Consider the following 14,767-nt stretch of genomic DNA (forward strand, 5'->3'; position numbering starts at 1 on the left):
TCTCCTCTCCGCAGGCCTCCTGCTCCCAGGGCCGCATGCTCCTCAGCCGCCGGGGCGATGGCTTCTGCGGCTTTATCTGCCCTTGCAAGGCCGTCACCCCGGGCTTGGCCTTGCCGGATAGCGGGCCCGGCTCCCCGCCCGGGGATGCAGTGGGGGCTGCCGCCTCCCGATACCTCGCACCACCTGGTGCCGGGCCTCAGCGCTGCGCACCGGGGGAGGCGGAGGGCCGTACCCCTGCGGGCACCTGTAGCAGTTGGGTTCTTTTTGTTTCTAGGTACGTTGTAATAAGGCAGAACAAAAAGCTACAGAGATAGGTCTGCCATACATCAACATGGAAACCAGTCACAACTGATTTCCCCTTTGCTATTCTCAGAAGTTTGTGTCAATGAGCTGAGTTTCCTGCAGTAATTTCAATTTATTTATTTATTTTAAGCAATTGTAAAACTCAGAAACAAAAGTTGCCTCATTTTCCACACAACAGTAGTTGCCCAACACTGCTTAGACTGTTAACTGCTTCCTCACTAAATCTGAAACGCTGGCAATAGCCAGGGGTCTTCATGATGAAAAAGAGGATGCAGCTTTCTCATGGTTTCCCATTTTTGATGTGGTTGAGGAGACGGCACTTGGAGCTGCCCATTTTCTAGGAACTCAGCCAGGAACTGCTACCACTAAGGAGGCAAATGCACACTTCTGCATCTCACCTACCTTCTTCCATTGTTCATGTGGCCCAAACCACCTTGTCTTGTTACACGCAGCAGATGGCTGGCAACAGGTGTCCAAACAGGAAGACATCAACTTGTCCAGCAGCTGCAGCACCCACGGACAGCAGACTGGATAGTTTCAACAGCACACTGGAAACTCTGACCAAAAAAGAACTGTTCTTCTTCCCCTTTTAAGTAACATTCAGAGGAGACAAAACAAAGGGGAAGGGGCAACTACCTTAACCCAGAAGTACTGACAACTGATACGAGTGATGTGTTGGAATGCTTAATAAATTTACCCATAATGGGTTCAATTTCCAAGATCTGCTGTAAAAATACTTACAGGAATACTTACAGGAATCTTACCAGAAACAAATCAGTATATATAAGCAGTATCAGCAGCAGCAGCAACTATTTATACAGTTGTGTTAAAGGAAAATAAAAATATCAGAAAAGGGTTAAAAAAATTCCCCACATACAATACAGACAGGTATTTAAGTGTGTAGAGATTTCTCTTTCCTTTTAAATTAAAAATAAATAAAATATTTGATCCTGTCAGCTTTCCCATACCACACATTACATAGCCATGAAGTTCTTTTCCCTTGATTTTTGTCATCTTCACTCCAACCAGATGTTTCCATCCACTTACAGGCCACCAAAGCAGTGAACTCATCTTGTATGGAAAAGGTAGTGCCTGCTTTTGGATCTGGGCAGCAGCCCCAGCAGCCAGGAGCAGCTGCTGTGTGTGTCTCCCTGCTGACATGAAGCCTTCATCACAGGCATTGCCCTCAGACAATAACATGTCTGGCCCCACACTGCTCTGCTGGAAGTTTAGCCCTCTCAGTGACAGCAGGCTTAAGGTAATTTAGTTTTAAGGTCTTGCAGTGATCACATGCAGACATACTTTCTAAGACAAACAACTGAGACAATTTAGGCAGATTTTCAGGGGACCACAAATGTATCTTTGTACTTGATGCAAAGGCTACTTGGGTAAATCCCAAGCACTTGCTTCAAAGCTGAAAAGGCTGCTGGAGTATTTTAAAGAAAAGCCCTCAAGAATTTGTTGTAAGTAATTGCATTTTGCCAGTTTATTCCTGAAAACACTAAAGTCTTCCCCCCCCCCCCCCCCCCTTCCTTTCTAGAAAGAGAGTGCACACACTGAACTTGGACCCAAATTGCTGGGGGGTGGTGGTAAGTAAAAGAAAATCCCATCTTACGTGAGCAAGCGTCACGTGAGATTCAAAGCAGCACTCTCATACCAGCACCTCTAAATAACTGTTAAGCAACTACTGCTCAAAAAGAGACTTTACTAAAAGTAGATGTAATTATGGAAGGTGGAAAACAGCAAGAATGCTGGTAAATGCAAATGAATCAGGATGCAGTGTATCTACAAATCTATGATTACAATCTCTGTGTCATTTCCAGGCAGCTGTGCACAGAAACATCTGAGCTTCTTAATAACAAAGCAATTACAACAACAGGTGGAGAGGCAAGCACTTCTTATGTAACCTTCCTATGCTGAATTACAGGAAAAGTACTTACCCAATACTCTTTGGATACTGAGGACAAGCCAAATTTTATGTGAAAATTGGCAGTATGCCCACAAGATGGTGCATTAGTTTGGGTCTCAAAGTTGGCTGTTTTCAAGCACCTGTCCTCTTGCAGTTGTGCTTAGGGCATTCAGAAACAACTCAAAGCACTTATCTGTATCTAGATCGTCTGATCACTTACACTGACTCACATGGTTACTGCAAAATAAACCATAGCTTACAACATACTTTTGTTCACAGAAGGAGTTAAGCAGCAAAGGAAACCTGAGAAAAATCTACTCATGGAAAGTCAACAGGACCCCAGAATTCTTCTCCAGGGAGGGAGTCAGGAAAACTTGTTAACAGCCTTCTGGAGAAGAACTTCCCTGACTTTTATGGCTTGACAGTCCCTGCCTCTGTGGTCCTGGGAACATTCTGATGCTGAGCATTGCTGCCTGTAAGCCTGAAGCTGGTCACCACATAAGAGAGGATGGGGATGGGATGCTGACAGTCACATGTGGATATCATGGAATCCTTTCATAAAATTCTTCCTTCTTCAGAAACTTATTTATTCACTCATCTATGGCTGTGCAACAGTACCCTTCCTTGTCTGTACTGGTTAAGAAAGTGTATATAATTGGTATTTTTGACACAGTACCCTTTGTGTTGTGATGCGTGCACTGCACTTGGTGCTGCAAAGCCCACCTCCGCTGCACCTTGCCCACATCCCATGGTTCTGCATCTGAGATGTGGGCACTTGTTACTGGTACTTCAAGAGCATATAGGTGCAACTGTACCCTTCTCAACACTGCATCTGGTAGAAGGCAATAAACAAAGCTAACACAGACAGCTTGCAGAATATCAAACCAAAGCTTCAACATTGTGTATGCATGTTCAAGCCTGGTGAAAGGAACTGACCTTGTCAGCAAGCAAAATAAATGCTGCAAACAGTGAAATTCACCTAATTAAAGCAAAAAGTGGGAAATAAAAGTTCAAATGACATTGCATTTAATTCAGTGGAATTCTGAATAACTCTAGCTGATTTCTTCTGAAACAGCAGCATCGCTGTGTTTCCTCTGAAAGCAGGGAGATCCTACATGCATACACTTAGTCTCTGGTATATCAGCTTAGGGACTGACTCAGTCACAGAGGAATTTACAAGTTAACCACCCAGGCTAAAGAACAATAATAACAAGAATATCACATAGCAAACAAACAAACAAACCACTATTTTAACACAGTGTTCTTGATTGCTTTACCTGAAAGATAATTATCAAGTCTTGTTCATTTATCCCATATACTAGTTAGAAGTGTGCCTGCCATACACAGAATCTTTTTATATTCATTTTATATTTCCATATATTCACAATGTTAACAGTAGGTGGTGAAATAATAAAAATAGGATACAAGAGCTATGGTTCTATTCAACCTGAGAATACTCACACACTCCTTTAGACCTGTGCAGCCTGTTATACATTCTCAGTCACTATAACACCATACAGGTTCATCATCTGGTTCCAGTAAAGAACAACAACAAAAAACAACCAACCCCAAATAGTTCTCCACATACAAACAAACGTAAATGCTACTTTGCTCAGAAAACTGTTAAAGCAGGCTGCCCTGAACAAATAAGCTCTTTCTGATATGCTATCTGATGCACCTGTTGGTTATTCAGTGAATAATTGGTTTGGCAGGTGAGAGGAATGCAAAACTGATTGCTACAACACAAAGGGGGAGCTCTGCATATATGTTATGAATATGACCCAATTTTCTGTAAAATGTTCTGCACTTACTGAGTTCCTGTTTGTGATCATACCATATCCCACTCATACAAGCATCTCTACAAGCATAGTTTAAACATTATCCAAAAATATGTATTGAATGTGGTGCATTCTCTCCTACGGTAGAAACCCAGCAGTTTATTTGTTCTCTAATTTCTTCTCTATTTCATCTCTGCCATAGCATTTTCCCTTTCCTGGTCCCCTGTCACAGGCTGTGACAGGTAAGCCCATTCCTTACCGAGCTCTTTAGCTACTGCAGATATTTTTTTCCCTGCTCTGTTTTCATACTTTTCTCTCTGTGATTTCTAGATTCTTCCCTATATCTTTTCCAGACTGCATTCAGCAGTTCATCATTTCTTTTAGCTGTGTCCAGCATTTCATTCCTATGCTTGTGGGGATCTCGGTCTGACTGTGTTTTCTATTTCTCTGGTTCACAATGAGAAGGTATTTCTTCTCCTTAATATTTGAACAAATTCTTATTTTAAGACTGGAATATTGCCAGTGGTTTCCATTAAACTATGTGCTATTGCAATTAGACTTTATTAACAAACAAATGGTATCTGGTGCTAATTCTTAACACCGGCTGCAGGCGAAGACTTAGTTCAGCCCGAATAGCATGCCATTTTCAGGATGAACTGAAACAGGGCAGAGTCACCCATGTTGTTCTCTTGCATCATTTTTATGCCAATGCTGGCATTTTACTTGCCTAAGAGTTGTGTAATCACACAGGGGAACGAGGCTGTATACATCCCGAGTAAACAAGCTCCTGCCCAGCAGTCACAAAGCACACAGTGCTCCTGAAGAGATGGACCACAGCACAGAGCACGCAATCGCATTCCCAACAGCAACACAACAGGAGCACAGACTGTGAGCTGGGAACTTCTCGTCCTCCCAGCAGCATGGCGGAGGCAAAACAACTCTCACTGACACAAAACTCGTGTTCTGGCATCGATGTTAAAGCCGCTCTCTGCAAAAAGTGAAATTTTGGCCGAGCGCAAAGTGCCACCTAGTGCCGGCCTGGCCACCGGCTGGGAGGCACAGGAAAGGGAGAAGCTGACAAGAAGGTGAAAAGCCCTGGTAAGGATGGCAGGGAACATCTTGGCTGTCACCTTGGTGTGCAGCATGCCCTTCTGTGAGACACATAGCCCGGGGTGCCTGGGGCACAGCACAAAGCTGGCTGCATGGCTCCTGCACCGAGATGAGCAGTTCTCAGTATGGAGAAACTGCTCGCCTGGCCCACCTGTCTGGTGCCAAACCAAACACTCATGGAGAACGTTGCTCACTGTATCATGTGCTTGCACTTGCATCAACAGTCTTTTGCAGCTTGGAAGAAACATGTCTGCAGTTTTCACCACTGCTACAGCAGTACCCAGCAGTGTGTGGGGAGAATGAGCCTGCAGACAGCTGTGTGGGCATCTCCTCATAGCACACACCTTGACTTCTACCTGTAAAATCAATGATAACACAACAAAAAACAAGAACCCATTTGGAAAGTACATAGATGAAGGTGCAGCAGCAACCCTGCAGCTCAGCTGAGGAGAATACACTGTGTATCCAAAGGACACCAGCAGCAGGAGCTCTGAACCTGTTCACACAAATGTCCCCAGCTTTCAGGAGCCCAAGCTACTGGTGAGGGGAAGTGAAAGCTGCTATTTTAATGGGGGAGAATGATAGAAATGAACACTCGTCCTCGTGTGACCACAACGCCCCATCAAGAGGTCTGTGGTCCCACAGACAGAACACTTTTGCTTCATGGTGATGAGCTGCAGCCCAGCTGCAGGGAGCAGCAGTGGTTCCTGTTGCAGCGAGGGGACCAGCAGCAAGGAGCCCTGTTAGCACAGCCTCTGCCTCTGTCCTGATCTCAGGGGCTGCTGGCAGATGATTCTCTGCTAATCTGCTGCACTCTGATGAAAAAGAAAAGAAGAGAAAAAAGGAACAGTTCCGTATTCCAAATGAGGAAGGCATTTAGGCAGCTTGTAACTCAGCAAGCCTGAAAAATAACTGTTATTTGAGGAAGAAAAATAAAAGAATGGTATAAACAGGGAGGAAAACATACAAAAATTAAAAAGTGACATGTTGTAATGGACTACAAGGTGTGACTGTTGCATAGACAGCATTTGTGATAGGCCTTTGATTTAGCTTTGTTACATAGCTTCTGTAGAAGCTGTATCTTAAGTCACAGATGTGTTTTAAGATTGAGTAGCAGTTACCTACTGCTTACCTGAAGTATCACTGTCTGTCTCTCTGCTGTGATGTTTTTGTTCAGTAGACACTGATACTGGAAATGGACAGCATTGGCAGCAGCCACAGAACATGTTTGCTGACCAAATCCAACTGTCTTCATGGCAGTCATCCTTTCCTCAATATCACCTCTGCTCCCGGGCTGCTGCTGAAATGTGGTACTTTATAAGCTTCGCTGTGAATGCAGGAAGAAAAGATTACAGGACCAAAACTGTTTCAAACAACTGTGCTGTAGCTCTGTTGAAATAAATAGCCTTAGGTGTTAAAAAATAACATTTAAATATGTTATCATCAGCTATGAAAGAACAGAATAAACTTTTTTAATTTGAAAAATTCAGATCAATTTCTCCATCCATTAGGAAGGAACTCACACTGTGTCAGAGCTGACGGATTCACACTGCTGCTACATTTCCTTTCCCATCAAGCTGCTGCCTCTTGAGCTATAAGGCAGACAAGAAGCATTTGGCCTCACTGGGTGAAGTCATGAGAGTTGCATAGCATGGGACTGCTGGAGATGCCCACAGAATGAGCTGCACAGATACCATAAAGGTGTAATACGCAACAAGTTACAGGAGGCCCCTATTTGCTCTGTAAAATGTTTCTTGTGACATCTCCGCAAGAGGGAGTGGAGCACGGGCACAGCTGTTTGCTGACAACAGATAAGGTGCACAGGGAGAAACAGCTTGGTTTATAACAAAGTAACTTCTTTGACTTTAAAGCTGGCAAGGGTGTGTATGCACCAGCCTCTCTCAGTTCTGCAGAGGTAGCAGAACTTCTCTGGAGGGTTACAGTGTCCTATCTGACAAGTTAAAGGGTAAGCTCACTTCTTAAATGTGTAAAACACAGTTTGTTTAGGTATGAAATAACATCTTCAGGTGCTCTAAGAGCACAACTGAAAATGAAACATCCTGGTATGAAGCTCACAAAATGTTACATATTAAGTTGCTTTTCAGAGAACTGTACCATAGCTGGAGCAGCTGTTTGGAATCACTTGTTACAATTGCTATCAGACTGAGAAAACCCAACCCTGAAGGGTTCTGTTTCATTAGCTCACCATAATTAAAAATAAATACATAATTGTTGTATAGGCATATATGGAACAACATTTAGCACCTAAACTGATAATGGAATATCCACGACCATTTTCTAATAGCAATGCACAACACAGCCAGACTAGAAGGGCAGAATGGCTGCAAGAGCTCCTGAGCCACTTAGAAGAGCCTGTTGCTGGATCCTTCCTGCAACTGGAGAGCATTTACAAGTGTTACAAAGCATCCCAGTTTTTGTTTTGTTTTCTTTTTAAAGTAACTTTTTTGTTTGTTTGTTTGTTTTGTTTGTTAGTTTTTGAGTTAAATGGAGGAGGAACTATGCTGTGGTTACGGCTCAGTTCAGTTCCTTCTTCCCAAAGTAAAGCAAAACCCAGAAAGAGGCATATTTCCTTTGACTGAACCCAGAAAAGGTGGTCCTGCTAGCTGACCCTTGGATTCATTCCCCTGGGTCCTGGTTCAGGGTTGCTGCAGACAAGCTCAGCCCGCAGAACTGGCTCTTCCACAGCCCATGTGCCCACAGCCTACACCCCCTTCACCGTCCTGCTACCCACAGAGCCCAGGCACTGGTGGGACTCTGAATACTGATGAACCAGAGCTGTGTGTGGCCTCTGGAGAATGCAGAAGCCTCTGTCCCAGCCAGTCTGTAAACTGGAACACCAACAAGTGGTCCTCATGGCTGCCAAAATACCCACAGCTGCATAAGAACGAACCTGCAGCTTACAGCTGACAAGGTCAATGAGTTTCTGCATAGAGCTGTTTAGATCAGGGTTTTAAATGACCTTTCTAATTCTGGAGGAGACACCAGAACTGTGTCCTGAATTGGAGCCTTCTACTGAAGAATCTTCCTGGGTTGAATCTGGTTCAAATCTCCTGAAAAATCTGAAATCCAAAACCAAGAACAGGGCTCACAATCAAAAGAAAGGTTTAATTTGTTTGTAAAAACATGATATACTCTGGAGTGGAGATAACAAAACTGCGGTTAACACCAAGCGCTCCATTTTCCACATTGCCTCATCATGGCAAGCGTTATGTTTGCCTAGATGAGAAACAGCACCTAGAGATTTTATCCAGCAAACAATGACTAAAGCAAGGTGACTAATGAACAATACAAGCACAGCATCACCAGCCACACTTCTTTTCTAATATTCTTTATGCCAAACTAAACTCTGGCTTCTCTTTCCATGCAAACATCCAACCTTGACCATATAGAAGCCCAAAGCCCCAAGGGTTTGCAAGCAGGTGAGGAGCTGTGCTGCTGCTGCGCACCCATCCAGGCTCACACCGCGCTCTCAATGCAACAGGCCGCACCAGTGAGTAAATAAAAGTAAAATTTATTTGGCATAGGATAGAAAAATAAGGAGAAAAAAAAAATCACATACAAGATAAATGTTAAGCAGAAAAACATTCACAGAACTTGATTAATATTTTATAAAAGTTCCAACTGTAAGCGCCTAGAAAAACCGCGTTACTTTCTGCTCAGCCTGTGCTGTAAGTTATGTTTCTTTTCATAGTCCTGTGTGCCTTTGACTCCAAACTTAGATTGCCTTCTTATCACGTACGAGTTTATGCTACAGAACCTTTATCACAAATGACGAAAAGTCAGCATGCCAACATGCCGCTCCCTTGCCCAGGATGTGCAGCCCTGCCAGTTTCCCTCAGCACTCCCTGCACTGCCAGTGCCCTGTTCATAACTGGTAGCAGTGCCACCAGGCAGGCTGAGCAACCCCACATTCCCTTAGGGACATACAGAGCTTTCCCGTTGTGTGTTACCGAGCACCTCTGGTAAGAGATTCTCCTTGTTTTCTGGTGAGTACGATCTGAAAGGTTAAAGTTCATCCAAGATGAACTGTACAGACTCAAAGTACCACAGTAACAGGCTGTGTGCACCAACTGACAGCGTTCACAACCTCACACTCGCACAGCTTACACCTGGCTCTGTGCTTTCATATGAGTGCCCAAATTCAGCCAATTGGGTTATCCTCCATGGGCACAGCCAGCTCCCCCAATCCTGGCAGCCACCACTCTGCTTGAAACTGCAATCATCCAGCTCCACTTTTTGCATCCAAGGGTAAATGTACCCTTTCTATTTTCATATTTCTGCACAGAAAAATGTTGCCTTGCAAACTATGTGAACCATGACAGTAGGTCTGTTCTCCAGCAGAGACCTACTTGTACTAATGACATGTAAGCAGTCACTGCTGCAAGGACAAACTGATACTGTCTTCTTAAAATGACAACAGAAGGAGCTTCTCTAATAGCTCAGTCTTGCAGAAAAGAACAATTTTTATGACTCTTACAGTGATGGGAAATGGTGGCTTCTAAACGAGAACCTTGCAACCTTATTCAAGAAGTGGTTCATTTACAGAAATACATGATTCCTGTGCTGCAAGCTGAGCTTCCTTCAACAACCCTGAGCACAAATCACTAGGGCCTTTTCTCCCTGCAGCTTCTGTACAAAGCCAGAGCAGACAGCATGTGTTTCCACACAGAAATACTCAGCTGAAATTACCACAAAAGTTATTCCCATTTTATTTACTTTGTCAAATTAAACAAAAATAAACATTCATGGCCATTGTCACACAATACAAGTGTTGATGCAAAACAAAACAAAACAAAAAAACAAAAAACAAAAAAAGCTTTGAGGTGTGAATGTTATTCAGACAATGCCATTAAAATCATTAACTGTCAGATGCAAGCAGTGAACCCAGATTATTCCTTCAATAATCTGCAAGCACGCTGAAGGCAGCTGGGCTGTCTGGAGAAGGGGAGGCTTCCAGAGCAATGCCAGCAATGGCACCACTGTCACCACATCTCACCTGGAGGCTGACCCGCACTGCTCCTCACATTCAGCTCACTTGAGTTAGCAGACTGAGCACAGGACAGAAGCAGGACTTGGCGCAGCACTGTGTAACACTGCTATCAGCGCTATTTATGGTGGGACGTGCAAGAACGACAACTTGTGAAACACAGAAAAGTTGACTAAAAAAGTCATAAGGCACCACTGAATCAACCTGTTTTGTATCCTTCTTTTTCTTTTTAAGACTTCTTAGTGAAATAAATACCTTAATACTGATCATACTGTAAAAAGCTACTGCTACATGAAGTGATATATGGAAGATAAAATGCTGCACTGTTCTGGATTATACTAGGGAATTTTATCACAAAAGATATAAATAGTCAAACTGTTGTTAGGTGAAAAAATATCTTTTTCTGCATTTTTAAGGTACTTTACACATACACCAAACAGCCGTTCTGAGGAGGTTTCTAAAGTACAAGGAAGCGCTGAAACCAACAGGTAGCTTGGGTTCCTCGGCTCATTGACTGAGGGCCTTTTAAACAACACATTTTTGGGGAGACTGAAGCTGACTTGCCAAGTCACTGGTTAAGGTCCAGACTTTATGCTCAGTGAGCCTTACCAAAACGATCAAATACAGGCTATTCTGAACGATGCAGAGCGGTGGCAGAACAATATGCAGCATTTTACTTGAAGTAGAACAGTCATACTGGAAGCAGGTAAGGTACAAGACACAGTACAGCTCTTGGATTTTATTTTTTCTAGGTTTTTTGGCTGCATAGCTGTTTGGATATTAAGGATTTGGAAGGTCATCATATCGAAAATATTGTATTCTTAAATTCAGAATGTTGCTCCTCAAAGTTGTAAGTGCTTCATTTCAACAACATGAATACAATAATTTATCCTTTAAGTTATTATCCTAAAAATCTTATTTGGACTTCTATTCACATAACAAAATGCCAAAGAGACAGGTACTTTGCATAGTGCATACTTTTAAATGACATCCATAAAATACATAGAAATTCAGTACTGAGCTAGGCTTGATCTCAAGGTGCACCTGTCACACGGAGGTCCCATTAATATTTCTTTAAGAAGCTCTTACAGCCATGACCCTGCAACTTGATGTCGATACATCTCTGCGCCTGCGCACTCAATTGCAGGTTCAAGACCATAGACAGTAACTGAAAACAAGTCATTAGATACAAAAATGTAAAAACCTGTATGTAATCAAATGCTATCACAGCTAACAAGATTTTGTAAACATATACCAAAAAGGCCAAGAAGCTATCTTGATGTGGCTGCACCCAGCTCTGCCTTGTGCTCCTCATGCTGACTGCCCCAGTGGTGGGACAAAGGCGGTCTGCCCCTCCAAGCCCACCAATGGGAAAGATGCCCCACATGCAGACATTGCAGTGGGATTCAAACTCTCTTCAGCTACATTCCCTGGATCTTCTAGGGCTAACCTCATTCTAGCCTCAACTTAGGATCACATATCTCACACTAGAGAAACACTTTCTTAACCAACATGACCTATTTTTCTTTTTTCACCCAGTGAAACATGGCTGCTGGTACAGGCTTTGTAGGGGTCCCAAGAAGCATGCTGTAGAAATGCTGTTGAGGAGACAGAGGAGAAATTTTTCAGGGTTAAACGTCAGAAGTCCAATTCACAAAGAGCTATTATTTGGCAAGATTCAAAATTTCAGAATTAAAACCTTTCTCTAATTTTCAAAGGCATTTTACATGCATTTGGATCCTTTTACAAAAGGCAAATTCAATTAACTCTTTTCTCAAACAAAAAATTCAAAAGCCATTAAACATATAAGTCAATTGTCACAACATGAGAATACTCTTCTCTTTCTTCTATTAGCATAAGCCTCACGGTTCTCTGCTGAGGCTCCCTTCAGTGGAGGCTGAAAAAAGAGGCTTCATGGTAAACTCTGAAGGCCAAATCTTCCCATCCTCTTGAACCAGTGCAGATAGCGATTTTGGAGTTTGTGCTTCCACTTGAACACATAAACTCCAGACCTTCTTCATGACATCAAAGAGCTTCCACCTATGCACATTTTTGACCCCAGCTGCTCTGCTGTTATGAGTCAACTACAGTCTCTCTGAGACCGTCACCTAAGCCTCAGGAAGCTTTTTAAATTAAAACCCCATCATTTAATTGTACCAAAGAAACAAATGGAAAGCAGTCTGTGGAGCACTGGTGTGTGGAAATGTTTTACAGAAAGAAAAATGATAAGAACTGCTGTTCATTTCCACTAAAACTACCTTTGGAGAACTCTTTGCAGGTAGTCTCAGGAAGAGTGCATTGCAATAGTCCAGGACACAGATGGCTGTAGGATGGTCCACATCAAAGTAGAAAAGCATTAAGTGATTAAAACTGTAAAGTTATTACAAAACAAGGAAAAAAAGTTGTAAAAAAAGATTTTCTTATGCTGCCGAATTCTTCACTTGTGCTCTTCTTTGGAAGATTCTCTGCAGATAAAAATAAGGCCAGACACACTCCATCCTCAGGACAGGATGTGCTATCTACAGTATAAAAGAAAACTACTTGGCTAAGCTGAGGTGAAAAGATTTAAGATAAACTTTCAGTCCCCATGTTGTATGACTATAGCTCACAGAAGCAGATGGACCAGGTCAGGCAAGCAAAGAAGGCTCTAGGGGATTCTCAGCTATACAGTATTCCCTGGCAGTTGGTTTATAAACAGCAAACAGATTGTACTTGATTGTTCAAATAATACAGCCACTGTACCCCACATGAATGAAACAGCTTTGTTCCAGCTCTCGTTAAATTCAAAGCCAGACCTCTGCGGAACTCTCAAGAGGACAGGGCTGAAACCAGTAAGCATGATGCACAAATGTCGGGCATGGTCCATAAAATGCCTTTTAGGACAGCCTGCAGTATAAGCAAACAAAATTTATAGCTTTGAGCAACTATAGTTCATAAGCTTTGTCTATTACTTTTGTAATAGACCAAAGTTTATTCCAGCTGACAAGCCAAAAGTGGAAGTAGAGCGAAACAGACAACTTTCCAACAACGTGGGCAGGAGAGCTGACTTGAAGGAAACCTTGTAAAACATAGGTTGCCCAAAAATGGGCCAGAACCCACTTCACCTTGGTATAGGTGGAAGCGGAGGGACACCTCTTTCTTTTCGACCAGAGCTTCCTGAAAAAAGAAGAAAGTTTTCCATTACTCTTGGGTTCTTTTTTATAGTGGGAGTTTACATTCAAGCCAGAAGATCTATTCATTACCTTGTCTAGCCGCCTAGAAAAGATCTTTCTAGAGTTTCTGGTTAGTTTACTAAACGATGCAAGAACTTCAAACAATGTAAAATTAAGTTTGAAACTACCATTATCTACAAATGCCTAAAAACTGTTAGCATTTCAGTCCTTTACTCCCTTTTCAAAGCAGATCAGTCACTCTTACTATATAAACACATATGGTCTCAGTGCTACTTGCAACACGTGTACATTTCAATGAAAGCAGCAAGCTGTAGTAGTAATGTTTCAAAGCTCGTCCTGTATTTCCCAAAATGAAGACTGTCATTCAAAACTGATTTTTTTGACTCTCTTTGTGGGGTAATAGGAATGAGAAGAAAGGTAAGAGCCAAAGAGAAGGGTCAGAGACTAACAGGAATTTTTGCTCCACACCAAAACCTCATAATTTGGAAACAGGACAGACAGAGAAACACGTGAGTGTACAGATGATTACAGGATAACTATGAGGACTGATGTGACCTATTGTGAAAGAACTGAATTAATCCTTGGGTGTACCAGGCCAAATGGTGCTAACTAATGGAATGCCTGAGACCTCAACTGGAACAGCATGTAACACTGATCAGAAAAGATGAAATCAAGCTGAAATGTATACAGCAGCAACATCAATGATCAGAGAAACAGAATTTAGCTCGGAAGAAGAGTGTAATACTTCCTGATTTAATGAGCTCAGCAAACCAAAGCTGAGAGGAGAGTGTGACTTGTCTTAAAAAAAATATAGCAGGGGCTCAACACACCAACAAGGAAGAAAACTAAAACTCAAGGATGATTTTGGCACACAAATAAATGAGTCATGCATAGATTTAGATGGGGAATGAGAAAGAAGTTCTGGAAGAGTGTTCCAAGAGGAGTAACAGGGACAAAACCAGACAAACAAAAATCAAAGATGAAAGCTGGGATTTTGCAGATCTGGCTGCTTGTAGCAGAATGGGGCTGAATATTATGGCCAAAGCAGTATCTTACAATACAGGTTACAACTTAAGAACAAAACAATCCTCCTTCCATCCCACTCTGTAGTACAAGTTCAAAAGGGCTTGAGCCTGTATTTTCTATATGGTGGAGGGAAAAAACGCACTTGGAGAAGTTCTGAAACCTCAGGAGCCAATCTCTTCCCCATCTACACTGTTTCTAGAAAGATAAACTTAAATTTCAGAACCAGAGGCGGAACAAACTTACCTCGGTTTTCATTTCTTGCTAGTTTACTGGGGTAACTTCTATTCACAGGTACATATGGCTCTGGAGGTGGCAAATCAGATATAGGATGGAAAGAAAATCTGCTTTCCCACTCATCTGAAAGAACAACAAAAACACATAAAACAAAACAGAACAAGATGCGTTTTACTTGTTGGTTGTGTGATACAGCTTCAGAAAAAATCAACTGATACTAATATCA

At 42.4% G+C, this 14,767-nt stretch overlaps 1 protein-coding gene across 4 annotated transcripts in view; it reads right to left on the reverse strand.

Annotated features, from left to right (window-relative positions):
* Window positions 1-8,619: 8,619 nt before the first annotated feature.
* WIPF1 (WAS/WASL interacting protein family member 1) overlaps window positions 8,620-14,767 on the reverse strand; it is a 49,179-nt gene continuing 43,031 nt past the window's right edge. For all 4 annotated transcript variants that reach the window (XM_072342302.1, XM_072342298.1, XM_072342301.1 and 1 more), the window contains 2 exons: window positions 14,551-14,664; window positions 8,620-13,264 (listed from right to left, as the gene is read on the reverse strand). In XM_072342302.1, coding sequence (XP_072198403.1) covers window positions 13,209-13,264; window positions 14,551-14,664 — 170 coding nt within the window. In that variant the 3' untranslated portion in view covers window positions 8,620-13,208. The remainder of the gene's footprint in view (window positions 13,265-14,550; window positions 14,665-14,767) is intronic.

The sequence above is a fragment of the Excalfactoria chinensis genome, chromosome 7 (assembly GCF_039878825.1).
Source record: "Excalfactoria chinensis isolate bCotChi1 chromosome 7, bCotChi1.hap2, whole genome shotgun sequence".
NCBI lineage: Eukaryota > Metazoa > Chordata > Aves > Galliformes > Phasianidae > Excalfactoria > Excalfactoria chinensis.